Source organism: Penicillium argentinense (assembly GCF_028826775.1).
Source record: "Penicillium argentinense strain IBT 30761 chromosome Unknown utg000002l_segment0_segment0, whole genome shotgun sequence".
Classification (NCBI taxonomy): domain Eukaryota; kingdom Fungi; phylum Ascomycota; class Eurotiomycetes; order Eurotiales; family Aspergillaceae; genus Penicillium; species Penicillium argentinense.
In genome coordinates, this window is record NW_026622661.1 from 3,036,765 (window position 1) to 3,051,434 (window position 14,670).

Genomic DNA, 14,670 nt, shown 5'->3' on the forward strand with positions numbered 1-14,670 from the left:
AATCCGAGAGCAGATAATGCAAGCCCGGCAATCCCAACCTCACACTTCTGACTCGTTTTCCTGCTTCTTCAGTTTACAGGTGGATGACAGGTGGAGGATCGCCGCCTGGTGCTTGACCTTGGACTCGCTGCGCAGACTCATTTCCACACCTCTTTCCACTTCTTCTGTTCCGCATTGCCTCCTTATCCTGCCCGACCATACCACACCTGCATGTCAGGTCAACCCCGCCATGTCCCTTTCCACGCTCTTGAGCGTAATCTTAGGGGCGCTGCTGCTCTACGCGACTAGATGGCTACTGACAAGCAAGAGAAATGACCTCCCCTTGCCCCCAGGTCCGCCAGGAAAGCCTCTCATTGGCAACATCTCGGACCTGCCTGCGCCAGGGACACAAGATTGGGTACATTGGCTGAAGCATAAGCCGCTGTATGGTGAGTAACATTACCGGTTTGTCAGGAAGGAAGGACCCGAAGATGGCAAGCTAATCATCCCCTCCACTCTTCAGGCCCCATCAGTTCGGTTACCGTCATGGGCCAGACCATCATAATCGTGAACGATACCCAAATCGCCCTGGAGCTCCTAGGAAAGCGCTCAGCCATCCATTCCTCGCGCCCGAAGCTGGTATTCGCGTCAGATATGTCAGTCGCCCGGCTAGTCCACAAAGGGATCTAATACTGATGATCAATTCACCAGGGTTGGGTGGGAGCATATTCTAGCAATGCAACCCTACTCCAGTCGATTCCGTGCCTATCGCAAGGCCATGCAGCCTTATCTTGGCTCTGAGCAAGCAGTTGCGCAGTACAACTCTTTGCAGGAAGTCGAGGCTCACCGGTTTCTACTTCGTGTTCTGAGATGTCAAAACAAGCTGGCCCAGCATATTCAAACGTGAGTACCCACAACTCCGGGAAGTTGTGACACTAATGACCTATCTTAGTGAAGCTGGAGCGGTGATTTTGAAAATCGCATATGGATACACCATTGATCCGCATGAGCGAGACCCCTTGGTACACATTGCGAACCTTGCCCTGGAACACTTTTCCATTGCCGGAACACCGGGTGCTTGGCTAGTGGATATGATACCCATATGTGAGTTCTCCACCGGCAACGTGAGCTCCGCAAGATAACTGACTCTATTTGAAGTGAAATATGTTCCTGCCTGGCTCCCCGGTACCGGGTTTAAGCGAAAGGCAACGGAGTGGAAGAGTAACCTGGAGGATGTCGCGAAGAAGCCCTACGACTTCGTGAAGAAGCGCATGGAGCGAGGAAAGTTCGAGCCATCGTATCTGTCGAATTTCTTCAAGGAAGAAGGCTGTCCTTCCAACGGAACCGAGGAGGAGATAGTTGCGAAATGGACCTCGGCATCACTCTATACGGGCGGCGCTGACACGGTACTTTCCCTCTTTGCAAATGCATGATGAAAATATTGACTAACAATCGATAGACTGTCTGTGCCATCGAAACCTTCTTCCTAGCCATGACTCTCTTCCCCGAGATACAGCAAAAGGCACAGGAGGAAATCGACAATGTTTTGGGATCGAGTCAGCTGCCCAAAATGGCCGACCGGGCTCGACTTCCATATGTCGACGCTCTTGTGAAGGAAGTCCTTCGCTGGCACCCGGTCGCACCAATGGGCATCCCCCATATGTCTGTTGAAGAAGACACCTGGGAAGGATATCGGATCCCGAAGGGATCATTGATCATGCCTAACATCTGGTAGGTTCACAATGACAAGGAAACTTGTATAATTTACTAACAAACGCAGGGCTCTCACACATGACTCCGCGACTTACGAAAACCCGATGTTGTTTAACCCCGAGCGCTTTCTAGCTACAGATGGTCAGGAACCCGAGCTACATCCGCACACGATCGTGTTCGGCTTCGGCCGTCGCGTCTGCCCTGGTCGTTTTCTCGCCGACAACACACTGTTCCTCAGCGTCGCCCGATCGCTCGCGGTGTTCAACATTAGCAAGGCAAAGGAAAATGGGAAGACTGTGGATGTGAATCCGGAATTCCAGCCTGGTGTCATTAGCCACCCGGCTCCTTGGAAGTTCGATATAAAGCCTCGTTCGCCTGCTCACGAGGCTCTGATAATGTCTGTGGAGACGGATCATCCATGGGAGGAATGTGATGCTCCGGAACTGAAGACTGTGTAATCCACCAGTCATTTCATATGCGGGGTATTCCCCACGGCAATAAAAAAGATATGCTCCATCTCGAAAAGCACTTTCCACGTCTCATGATGGCAGGGAAAAACGTAAAAGCGAGAGAGGGATAAAAAATTTCGCAGCCATGCTGCAGGATCGCGTAAGACCATGCATGTTGATGTGGCATCGAGTGCCGAATGGACATGGGATAGTTTCGACGGATGAGATGCGGGATGAAAACAATCCCTGTTAGCTGAGTGGAGAGCTGAAAGTGCTGCGACGCAGATCATTTGACTGCATGTTTCGCTGAGATTGTGGGCTGTGATGAGCTGCTTTTATGCTGTGTTACCTTTTCTCTGTCGCAATCCATGCACGCTGTAGATCGTAGCAACCTTGAACAGTCAGGGTAGAGCCAGAGGATCTTCTTACTAGTAGATCCCTTAATGGGTCACAAGATCTTCGTCGGCTGAGAGAAATGTCTTGAAAATTAAAATTTGTCTTCAATTCCCTTCAATTCGACTTGGCGGCTGAGAATCGACCGTCACCATTCGGAACCGCGTCGCGGTTTATAGGATGCAAGGAATGTACACGTCGCCAGCCAACCGAAACATCTCCGTGCGGTCGCAGGCAAGGGGCCCCGGGAAAAGAAGACGTGTAGACAAATTGACAAATCACATCTGTCGACTACTTGTCCCAAACGGCACGGACCGTGGACGATCGCCTCGCTATATTGCTTTTCCCGATTTCAATAGCCTTGCATACCGTTCGCTGCTTTTTCCCTTGTCACACACGGGTTGTTTGTTAAGAAAAGCCCCTCCCGGCGACAGCGTAACATGTCCTGTCCATCTCGATCGCAGTCCCCCGCCCCCATTCAGTTGGACGATGTGGAAGAGCAAGAATTACCTAGATCGTAACTATGCCACGATCTCACCGACAACAACCAACGATCTTCGTTACGAATATTATGGGGACCACGACGCGCTCGTGGGGAATCTATCGACCTTTCCTGAAATAGAGGAAGACGCGGATATTGACCCAAAACCCGTTTTCCTGCTCGTGTTTTGCGTCGCGTGTTTCATCTTCGCGGGTTCAATTTTGGTGGTTCTCCTCGCGGTCAAGATGACGGAGAAACCAGTTGTAACATGACTGGCATGTAAGTCCCACCCATTTTCTGAGTATTCCTGGCGCTGTCGCACTTCTTAAGGTTCAATCTGACACGCCGTTGATTCCAGCACATTCCTATAATCGGCATCGCTCGGTCATTTTGCGGGGTGTTTCTCTATGTACCCATTTCACCTCTGGCATTATGAACCTGTCGCTCGAACTGTCGGTACGACAATAATTCAAGTCCGAGACGCCAAGTAGCTCGCCGGGGCGGGTCCCCTGCGATAAACTTGGTTATGGGGCATATTGCGACCGAGGCCCTGGTAACGATCATCTATCATTGCTCGAAGTGATCCGCGACGATCAGCACTGAGAGCGCACGGGTGGTGTGGGATTTCAGGGTCTTGTCGCAAGGACACTAAAATTGTGGAGAAGGTGGAAGAGTATTTAATATCTCGGCCTCTGTACATAGATAGCAGCGGATCTCATTCTGTTCCTGTGTCTCAGTCTCTGAAGAAGAGGGAAAGTTCCATGGTAGGGTATGATGCCTGCCCCCAGGCACAATAGCCGTGGTTTCGGACCATGTGCCTTGATGTGTGGAATTTAAGAAACATTCGCCAAAATGCTACTTGTTGACGCAATCTCAGTTACGTATCATGCATGTTAGACAGGGTAGTACTCTTACTTTCTCAAACATGGGATCCGCGCACTCCGACGGTCCCTCTCGTAGTATACATATGTGCGGTTACATCATTCCCTCTCCGGGGGATAAATTTACCGAGTTTGACGTTCGGCCCTTAATGGTCGGTCGCTCATGCAGATACTGTTAACCTTTGGTAGATAGAGGTGGTGAGTTCTAGATGCTGGAACGCCGACGCTGACCGAGCCCCGAGCAACTATACGCTCTGTACCACCGGAATGTATTCGATATATTTATTGTCGACAAGGGCAAGATATGGACTAGCCGGGCACAATACGGCTGGACACGGGTTGTGAGTGTTCTGGTGGCCAACGGTTCGATTCAAAAAAGAGCCTGGAGGGGACCACGTGTGTCTGGATGTCAGTAAGCTTAATCTCTGATTTCGGAAGTGCCGATCGACCCACTTCCCTGATGAATTTTGACTGGTGATTGGCTCGCCGAATCAGTAGAAATCGGGGATTCTTCCTCGCCCAACCCGAAACGACCTTCAACCACTCTTTCGTGTCGCCTCAAAAATCGGGCCTCTGGTGTTTCAATGCCATTCTAGCTTGTTTTACGGTACGGTCTCTGCATAAACCTCGGTTCCCACGAACTTCTCGAAACTGCGGCTTGCGCGAATCTGCTGAGCTGAAAGGCGCGCCTGTAAAGATCGGTGGCCGAACCAACCTATTAGCGGCCCAGACGGCGAAACCTTTCCCAGCACGACTGGTCCGAAGTGGAGATTATCGACGGGGTCATGGGGCGTACGGTCAATTCTAGAGGCAATAGAAGGGAAAGGATGTTAGCGTAACCCATTACTTTTGGCGAATCTGAACCCTGCCAGCGCGGTGGGTCGATCGTATATCCCACCTACCCATAAGTATAATTGCGACTCCCCCGTACAAATGCTTTGGATCAGTCTCCATTTCGACTTTTTCGCCCTCGCGCTGCTCGTCGCGTCTGTTCAACATGGCCCCGCCCACCCGGAACATTTTGTTCCTCACCAACAGTGAGCTGGGCCAATGCAATGTCGCCCTGGCTGTCGCGGAGGAGTTCCTGCGCCGAGGCGAGTTCCAGGTACACTTTGCGTCTTTTGGTCCAATCGCCAGCATGGTGAAGGGGTTGCACAATCGCGCCGGGTGCGCTCAGATGGCGCAATTCCACGAGATCCCTTCCCCATCGATGACCGACCTCGCGATTCGCAGCTGCGTCGGCCTGCTGTACCATAAACCCGGAGTGAAGGGCGCCCAAGAGGGATTCGCCAAGGTCGGCAGAGCCATGGAGAGTTGGAGGCCTTCGGAGTATAAACAGGCGTACGAGGCCTGTCTAGAAATTCTGGATAATGTGCAGCCGGCGATGGTTGTGGTGGATCCGATCCTCCATGTTGGTATAGATGCGTGCCACAGTACGAAAACCAGATTCACGGTTCTGTGGCCTGTGCCAATCAAGGACGTGGTGGTTGTTAACCAACCGAAGGCGGCCGTCCTTTGGAAATATCCAATGTAAGAGGACGCTTCATCCACAAGACGCAGTATCAGTGGCTAACATCGCGATATTTAGAACGGGATCTGGATTCCCATTTCCGGTGCCATGGAAACTAGTCCTTCATAATATTTACTTGGTATTCCGCATCGTGATGACCCTGGCATTTGGAAAGTCCGTGCCGGATGAGCTGAAGAACGGCAAGAAGCCCGAAGGACGCACTCCCTTCCCCCTGTCAAATGCCTACGAGAAAGACGCATTGCAGCTGACACCGGCATTCCCCGAAATGGACTTCCCCTTTGAGATCCCGGACAATGTCATCAGCTGCGGACCTATCCTTCGCGAGTGTGCGCCACTGTCCGAGTCCGAACCGGATCTGGATACGTGGCTCCAAAGGCCGACGATTTTGATCAGTCTGGGCTCTCACGTGCAACTGACGGAGGAAATTGCCGTGCAGATGGCAAAGGGCATTGCAGCAGTCCTTTCCAAGCACCCGGATGTGCTTGTTCTATGGAAGCTCCGATATGACTGGAACAGTTCCGTTTCATTCCAAAAGGTCCTGGGACCGCTCATCACCGCTGGCTCGGTGAAGGTGGTATCCTGGATTCAACCTGATATCATGTCCGTTCTCGACACTGGACGTATTGTTTCATATGTGCATCATGGAGGAGCGAACTCGTATTTCGAAGCCTGCAAGTGAGTATTAACCGCGCCAGTGATCTACGAGATCATGACCAGTGGCAGCTCTAACATAACACAATAGAGTCGGGGTGCCACAGGTGGTCCTGCCTCAATGGCTCGATACATATGACTGTGCGACACGCGTCGAATGGCTGGGAATTGGAGTCAACGGAAGCCGGAAGGCCGCGCCCGGGATTGAGTCGACAGAGTTCTCGAAGGCTTTGCTGCATGTGCTGAGTGACGATGGGATCCGTTCCAAGTCCGCTGCGATGAAGCAACTCTGCGGCAAGACGGAAGGGCGCGTGGTGGCTCATGACCAGATTGTCGATTTCTGCTCGATGCACTAATCACTACGAATTCCTTTTGCATTGATAAATATACCCAATTCCATTCAATCGTGTCATCGTCAAAATCGCTCCATCTAAAAGTCATTGAACAGTAAAAGGTGGAGGACTGATTAAGTCGTCTATGAGAGTTCCCTCAGGACCTTGTTGACGTCTGCGCGTGCTTGCTGTAGTGCAGGATCCACCTGGCCATCGATATGTCGTGATTTGACCTCGTAGTGAAGCTCGACCAGCTCCTTCGCCCGTTCTAGGTCTTTGTTGGTTTGTGATGGTTCGCTAGCGACAGCCGAGTCATTTGGTGCGGATATGCTTCCCGAACGAACAGGAGTGTCAAAATCGGTTCGGTGCACGTTGACCAAAGCTAGAGCCTCATGGTGACCCTATGGCAGATTAGATTATTCCATTTGTGGGAGACCAGCGCAAGGACGCGAGACTGAGACCCTATCGCGGGTCACGGTGGGGCGCGAAGATCGCAGGTAGAACTGAATACTTACACACACGCGCAGAGAGGTGATATCTGACAAGATCTCTGCGACTTGCATCCTGTCTTGCTTGAGAGGTGAGGGCAGACGCTAATATCCAGTTGGTCAGTTGGTTCTTGAGGAAGGGGTTGCGCAGTTGTGGATGCGATGACGTCTCAGTGCGAGGGATCAAATGTCTTGGCGCGCGGGAATGCCAAGACCGCCATCTGCCAGGAAAATACTCACTATACTATATTCAAAATGCACAGTGTTTTTGCTGATACAGTTCATAAGATGGATCATATTCCCAATCTCTGAAAGAAGAACAATCATTGCAACGTGAACCACGACTGAAATTACACCACAACGCTAAGTGACGGTAAATCGAACGCCCACAACGGCAACACTCGACGCCAGTTTAAGCGTTCATTTTACCAAAATCTTAGCCATATGTCGGCATTACCTTACGAATACTGCATGAAACCTGGTCTATGGATGATCCGACGGCATTGCTTATGTAACTATATTGGACCATAACGTAATCAACCACCGAACCGCGGATACCACCGAACCGCGGATTCTCTGCTATAGCCACCACTTTTTGAAGCTTTTAAACCACCAACACCATTAGAATTGACTAATTAAATACATAAAAAATAGCTATTTACTAGGGCAATTTCGAATCGTATGTCCCACTGTTCCACAGCCACTGCAGCGCTGCGGAGCTCGTCGGCGAGGCACGGGAGTAGATTCTTCAGGTTGCTCATTAAGCTGCGTATCATGCTGCTGAATCCGATTTTGACCTTCCTGTACATTAAGAAGGCGATCATTACCTAGTTTACCACGCTTTTTTGCCTTTCTTTGACGTTGTCGCCCGTTTTCAGCCCGTAAAGCCTTGATTTCTTGCTCTAAAAGCAGTTGGGTTTGCATCGCCATTTGCGCAGCTTTCTCAAGATGTTGAATATGAGCAATAGGACTGCTAGAAAGCTGCCGTTTTTTATTAAGGCTGTTCTGCAGGTTTCGGACTTTCCGATCTAGCTGGCGAGTATTCTGTGGAGTCTGAAAAGCAGAGGAAATCGAGCCTTCAACTAGTGATGGTGCAGGTGTAGGCGTACGTAGCCGGAAGGTAAGTTTTGAGAGAACATGCTCTGGATTGAATGGCTTGAGCCCTGCCCCTTTAAAACCGCTGCAAATCTTCTCTAAAGTAAATACTTTAGCGTGTGCATCGGGGTATAGCGATAAAAAGTCTTCTTTATCGATATGATTGTTGCCGACTTTCATACGATGTTCAAGAAGCTTTCCGTACGCCCCTTTAAGCGGGCTAAAGACACCCACATCAAGCGGTTGAAGAAGATGCGAAGCATGAGCAGGCATGCAGTGACAGATTATTGCATTCTGCTTGCAGAAATCATCGAATTCAGCAGTTAAATGACTGCTATGGCCGTCAAGAATAAGCAAGCGCTTTGCACCAGTCATATAGCGCTTAGAAAGCGGTTCGAAGATATTTTTTAGCCAAAGAAGGCCTATTTCATCAGTCGTCCAGCCATTCTGACTAGTAGAAATCCACCAGTCTCGAGGAAGCTTAGGTTCTTGAAATCAGGCAGCTTGTTGAAAGCTTGCTTTTAATATAATGACTGGCGGTAGATGTATGCCTTTTGACCCGATTGTCTCGATAACTGTGACCCATTCGCGATTGCCTTGAATGACTCTGCGCGGTCGCTCGCTGCGCTCAACTGCAGTAATCACTTTTGAAGTAGAGCAGAGTCCCATTGCAAAGCCAGTCTCGTCAAAATTCCAGATATCGTCTTCGTGTATGCCGTGCTCTTGAATGGTCGCTTGTAAAGTCTCAAACCACGGTTTTATAACTTTCGGATCTTCCTGCTTTGCGCGCTGATAGGTAATACGTCTTGTATATCGCGTACGTAGCTCAGGATGGCGTTTAACGAACTTATAAGGCCAGTTAATTCCGAGAGCTGCCGTTGAATCTTGTAATCGATTGCAAAGCAATGTTTGAGCCATTCCACGTAGGAATTCAGGTCGAATTGGAAATCCTCGCGTATCTGCTTCCAATAATCGCTTTAAGAGTAATTCCTCTTCGAATTCAGTAAGTCTATGACCATTGGCGCGTCGTTCTGTCCGTGATTTTGAACCATGAAGCCGATCGCGTAGAGTATTTTCAGGAATCGCAAAGACCTGCGCAGCGCGTAAAATTGATTTAATTTGACCATTCTGATAGGCTGAAATAGCCATCTGAATACGCGACTCTTTAGAAAGAGGCATATTGTATTGTGGTGATGAAGATTCGACGCGTTAAACACAGAGAATAGAAATTGGATTGAAAATCCGCGGTTCGGTGGTATCCGCGGTTCGGTGGTTGATTACGTTAACGTAATTCACCACCGAGCTGACCGCTTACCCACTTTTTCGCGTCCAGACGCGTCGTTCTATGTTTAACCATCCACCATGCCACCAAATCGCTCTCGATCAAGCCGAAATTCCATTGAACAAGAGGGTCGTATCCTCCTAGCTATTCAGGCTATTAAAAATGGAGATAAATCACCAATTCGTGTACTGGCACGGACTTATTCAGTCCCATACTCTACGCTTCGAACACGACTTCGCGGCACCCTAAATCGCGCCGAATCTCGCGCCAATGGCCATAAATTGACAGAAATCGAAGAGGGTTCGCTTCTTAAGTGGATTATCTCAATGGATACTCGCGGTGGAGCACCTAGACCGTCGACGGTGCGAGAAATGGCTGATTTACTACTCGCGAAGCGCGGTTCAACTAATATCGAAGTCGTTGGCCCAAATTGGGTTACAAAATTTATTAAACGGCATCCTGAGCAGCTAAAATCGCGCTTCTCACGACGATACGACTATCAACGCGCAACGCAAGAGGATCCAGGAGTTATCCAGCAGTGGTTCGACACCGTACAAGCTACAATTCAGCAATATGGTATCGTTGACGAAGATATCTATAATTTTGACGAGACTGGCTTCGCGATGGGCCTTACTGCGACCGCAAAAGTCATTACGCGGGCGGAATACTACGGTCGGCGCTCGCTTTTACAGCCCGGAAATCGCGAGTGGGTTACCGTAATCGAATCAATCAACGCAAGCGGGTGGACGCTTCCACCAACAATCATCTTTAAAGCTGAGCTATACCATTATGCTTGGTTCGACAATCTTCCAGGAGACTGGCGCTTTGAAGTAAGCGCAAATGGGTGGACGACAGATGAAATTGGGCTTCGATGGCTACAAAAATGCTTTATTCCAGCGACAAATAATCGCATAAAAGGCAGATATCGACTTCTTATCCTTGACGGTCACGGTAGTCATTTGACACCACAATTCGACGAAATCTGTGCTCAAAACAATATTATATCGATTTGTATGCCACCGCATTCATCACACCTACTTCAACTACTTGATATTGGTTGTTTTGCATCGCTTAAACGCGCGTACGGTAAGCTCGTCGAGCGTCAGATGCGTCTTGGTATCAACCATATCGACAAGCTTGATTTCCTCGAAGCATATCCACTCGCGCGCATTGAAACATTTAAATCATTTACGATTCAAAATAGCTTTGCAGCAGCTGGTTTGGTGCCATTAGATGCCAACCGAGTGATATCAAAGCTAAATATTCGGCTTCGTACACCTACACCCCCTCGGAGCCGACCAAGCAGTCGATCTAGCGCTTTTAGCCCAAAAACCCCAAAAGCAAGCATTCAAGCACGTCGTCAAGCTTCATCAATCAAAGCTTTTCTTCGTCGACGGTCGCAAAGCCCATCACTTCGAGCATATCAAGCAATTGACCAGCTAGAGAAAGGGTTCCATAACGTCCGTCAAGAGCTTATAATTCTCACGAAGGAAATCCAGGATTTACGCTCAGAGAACGAGAAAAAGAAGCAAAAAAGGGCACGTACGCAGAGACGAGAAGCACATCCCACAGGCCTATCAGTCCAAGAGGCCCAAGAGCTCTCACAACCTATTGAGCAGCCTATTCCTTTGGTTCAGCCCGTTCTGCCCAACCCAGTTCAACCGGTTCAAACTACAGCAGCACCCCTACAGAAGCGTCGATTTACCTGCTCTATATGTGGTGAGATAGGGCATAAGTCAAATAAATGTTCAGTTAGATAGTTTTATTAATATTACGGCGTTTTGGTTGATAAATACGCTATTAAATAGGAAGAGGGCGGGTGAGCGGTCAGCTCGGTGGTGCGGTCAGCTCGGTGGTGAATTACGTTAAAAAGCGTGAATAGGGGTAATGGAAATACAGAGTCATTGATATCTCCAATTGGTCGGATACTATACGGAAGTTGACATAACCTATTTGTCAAAACCCAGTGATCGGAGACGGATTATCTAGATTGCCGATCGCTTTGTATTAGTCACTTTCCCCCCATAAATTGCCAAAAAAGGGGCTTTACAGTAATTTAGACTCTCTTTCGAGATTCCATTGGTTGAAGCATTTGTCCACTTCACCCTGGGTTATGACACTCCCCAACTCGTCCTCTCAGAGCACAACTCATAGTGAACCATACATATATCATGCCTAACGTAAATTTCAATCCAGACAAGGACGTCCCAGATCTCGCTGGGAAGGTCATCTTCATTACCGGAGGTACGCAACGACAATGGTTCGACTTCTTTCCAATTCCTGCTGACTAGACTTACTGGGAGCAGGAACCAAGGGTTTAGGTGCCGCATCAGCCATCCATCTCGCGAATCACGACGCAGCGCACATCTACATAAGCGGACGTAGTGCCCAGAGCGCACAGAAAATCGTCGCGCTGATTCGTGACAGCGGCTCCAAAACCAACGTCACATTCGTAGAATGCGATCTCGCCTCCCTCTCATCGGTCAGGGAAGCAGCCGAAGCCTTCATATCCCAGACCACACAGCTGGATATCCTGATGTGTAACGCCGGAATCGTGGCTCAACCGCCCTCCCTAACAATGGACGGATACGAGCTCCAGTTTGGTACGAACCATCTCGGACATGCGCTGCTCATCCGGAAATTCCTCCCGCTACTACAGGAAAGTGCCAAGGAGGGCAATGACGCTCGCATCGTCATTCTCACATCTGACGTTTGGATGATTCATCCTAAGGGAGGTATTGTCTTCGACAAGCTCAAGACAGTCCAGCATTACTGGTTCGGCGGACCATGGCGACGATATGGACAGAGCAAGCTTGCCAACCTCCTCTACGCGCGAGAGCTGTCCCGCCGATACCCGGAGATCATCTCTGTCTCGGTCCACCCCGGAATGGTAGCAACAAATATGTTGGCCGGTTCTGGTTATATTACCAGGGCTCTCATATATGCGATGAGCCGAGGGAAGGTTCTCACGCCAGACAAGGGGGCTTACAACCAAGTGTGGGCGGCCACCACATCTCGTGAGAAAATTAAGAACGGAATGTACTATGAGCCTGTGGGACAGTTAGCACAGAAGAAGTTGGATAAGACAGCGAGGGCCAATTCTCTAGCAGCGCGCTTGTGGGATTGGACTGACGAGGCACTAAGGGCGTTCTGATCTAGCTTAAAGCTATGTGGTTGGGTTCCCATTTGCATCCATTGCATTGGCATCTGTAGAACCGCGGAAGACACGCGAGAGAACGATCCCATCCTGGGTGTAACGGGCTGAAGCCCAGGATATGGCCGGTGCTATGCCCGTGCACCACGTGATCGCCAAGCCTCTGGGGTACCTAGTTCACCGCTAGTTAGATGCCCCGTATGTTTACTTTCCTTAAGCTTCAGATAAACAGCATGATGGCACCGCTCAATTGAATCAATTCGGCCGTAGCCCGTCACACAGAGTGCTGTGTAGCCTCCGCCGGTGTTTCTCGCTCCTCAGCTAAAGCCTGAACCTCTTGAATGGGTAATTTGCCTTCCTCTGGTATCTGGCGTCTGGACTTAGCAGAATTTTTGCTTTTTTTTCTCAAGCGCAGCGCGAAGAGTAGCGTTTTCCTCCCTTAAAAGTATTTCCCTATGAAGATGTTATAATATTTCCGCCATGAGGCTATTTCTATGTCGGTTGTGCCTCAGGGCTATGCGGTAGCCTGAGGATCCTGGCAGAACGGCAGCCCCTCCGTGGTTAATCATCAACCTTTCGATAGTGATGCGGTGAAGGGACTCCACAGGGGGGAACCTTGTTATAAGTTGCATAATCTCGTATTCCTCTCTCTACCCCTCTTTTGTGGGGCTTTCCCCTCCTTCCTGTTTGAGAGAAGAGACTGTATATAAATTGAGTCACAGTGGGTTATAGAAACCCTAAGAAACAGTCTTGAAGCAACTTGGGACTTAGTGCTTTCTTCTTTACCTAATTGACAGGCCTTCTACCCTGTAAAGTAGATCATACCTTCACAGCAGAGCCTTCATAGCCTTTGAACACCTGTTTAAGCTCGGATTTTAACGGGCTTTGAAGGCTTCTTGATCGTTGTTTGAGGCGGGCCTTGGTCAAAGATACCTGTTTCTGAAGCTGTTTGGTGGTTTTTGGTGTTTTCTGTAACGGTTCAGGTCCCGATCTATTGCCCAGGCCAAGCCTGCGATGTAATCTATCAACTCCCCAGGATATTTAGTCACCGCTGGCCACCCCCTATTTCTAAACTTCTCTAAGCTTCAGATAAACAGCATATTGGCACCGCTCAATTGAATCAATTCGACCATGGCCCTTCACAATATAAGAATCTTTGGCAGCGTCAAAGCCCCACCTAATAAGGGAGGTCGACCACGAAGTGTCACACCAGTTATGCTGGAAACTCTATGCGAGCACCTGATCGAGAAGACTAATCTTATCTCCATGAGATGGAGATTTTTGTCTGGGACGAATTCGCTGTCTAAGCAGCAACATCGAGTATCAGCCGCGCTCTTGCGTCTAAAGGCTGATCAAAAAAGACTGTCCGAGTTCAGGCTCGAGAACGCAATCAAGACCTACGCGATGAATATTTTCACTTTATCTCCGATTTCCAGTCGTACCATCTTGTCCATGTGGATGAGTCAGGCTGTGATAAACGAATAGGCTTCAGGCGAACGGGCTGGTCTCCGCTAGGTACCGCGCCAGTCCAAGTGTCCAAATTTCATCGTGATCAGCGATATCAGATATTACCTGCATATGCTCAAGATGGTATTGTTCTTTCTCGGGTATTCCGAGGCTCGATTAATGCATCTCTTTTTGAGGATTTTATTGAGCAGCTTCTCCAGCACTGCGGAAGGTGACCCGAGCCGAAGTATGTGCTAGTCATGGACAACGCATTCTTCCATCATTCTGACTGATAGAAAAGATGTGTTCCGAAGCCGGAGTAAAGCTAATGTATTTACCTCCATATTCGCCTGACTTGAATCCTATTGAGAAGTTCTTTTGCTGAGCTAAAAGCCTTCATTCGGCGTAATTGGCAGTACTACGAAGAGAATCCCGAGCAAGGATTCGATAACTTTCTCGAAAGGTGTATTGACGTGGCTGGTGTGAGGGAGGAAAGCGTAGCGGGACATTTTCGGCATGCAGGTCTGACTGTAGAGGAACTTTATCGCAGCTAGTAAGGCGGAAAAATGTCAGCATGTCCTGAGCAGTTTTAAGAATTCTATTTTCAGAGCTTGAATTGATTTTCATTTAAGCGCCTACGTATGCCCAGTATGGCATCGTTCCCTCATCAGTCTTTTGTGTCTCTACGGATGCCACCTTGCTCGAGAACTTCATAACTCAGCTTTGTAAAAGTAGGAGATACAGGAATATCAATCCTCAGGGTCCCACAGGCCCTGCTGCTCCGACAACAAGTTA

General features: G+C 49.2%; 4 protein-coding genes across 4 annotated transcripts; 3 read left to right on the top strand and 1 right to left on the bottom strand.

The window, feature by feature from the left end:
• Nucleotides 1-229: 229 nt before the first annotated feature.
• Nucleotides 230-2,150, top strand: N7532_001973 (cytochrome P450; the record flags this gene model as incomplete). The annotated part of the gene is made up of 7 exons (XM_056614467.1): nt 230-428; nt 503-635; nt 691-882; nt 932-1,083; nt 1,138-1,385; nt 1,439-1,710; nt 1,760-2,150. 7 exons carry the CDS (start codon nt 230-232, stop codon nt 2,148-2,150), a joined length of 1,587 nt encoding a protein of 528 aa, XP_056479508.1.
• A 2,743-nt stretch (nt 2,151-4,893) lies between these two features.
• On the top strand, nt 4,894-6,434 carry N7532_001974 (glycosyltransferase; the record flags this gene model as incomplete). Its single annotated transcript, XM_056614468.1, has 3 exons — nt 4,894-5,426; nt 5,485-6,102; nt 6,170-6,434. The coding sequence occupies 3 exons, from the start codon at nt 4,894-4,896 to the stop codon at nt 6,432-6,434; spliced, it is 1,416 nt and encodes a 471-aa protein (XP_056479509.1).
• A 119-nt stretch (nt 6,435-6,553) lies between these two features.
• On the bottom strand, nt 6,554-6,973 carry N7532_001975 (uncharacterized protein; the record flags this gene model as incomplete). The annotated part of the gene is made up of 2 exons (XM_056614469.1): nt 6,554-6,811; nt 6,926-6,973. 2 exons carry the CDS (start codon nt 6,971-6,973, stop codon nt 6,554-6,556), a joined length of 306 nt encoding a protein of 101 aa, XP_056479510.1.
• Nucleotides 6,974-11,446: 4,473 nt separating this feature from the next.
• Nucleotides 11,447-12,429, top strand: N7532_001976 (oxidoreductase, short-chain dehydrogenase/reductase family; the record flags this gene model as incomplete). The annotated part of the gene is made up of 2 exons (XM_056614470.1): nt 11,447-11,519; nt 11,582-12,429. The coding sequence occupies 2 exons, from the start codon at nt 11,447-11,449 to the stop codon at nt 12,427-12,429; spliced, it is 921 nt and encodes a 306-aa protein (XP_056479511.1).
• Nucleotides 12,430-14,670: the final 2,241 nt, after the last annotated feature.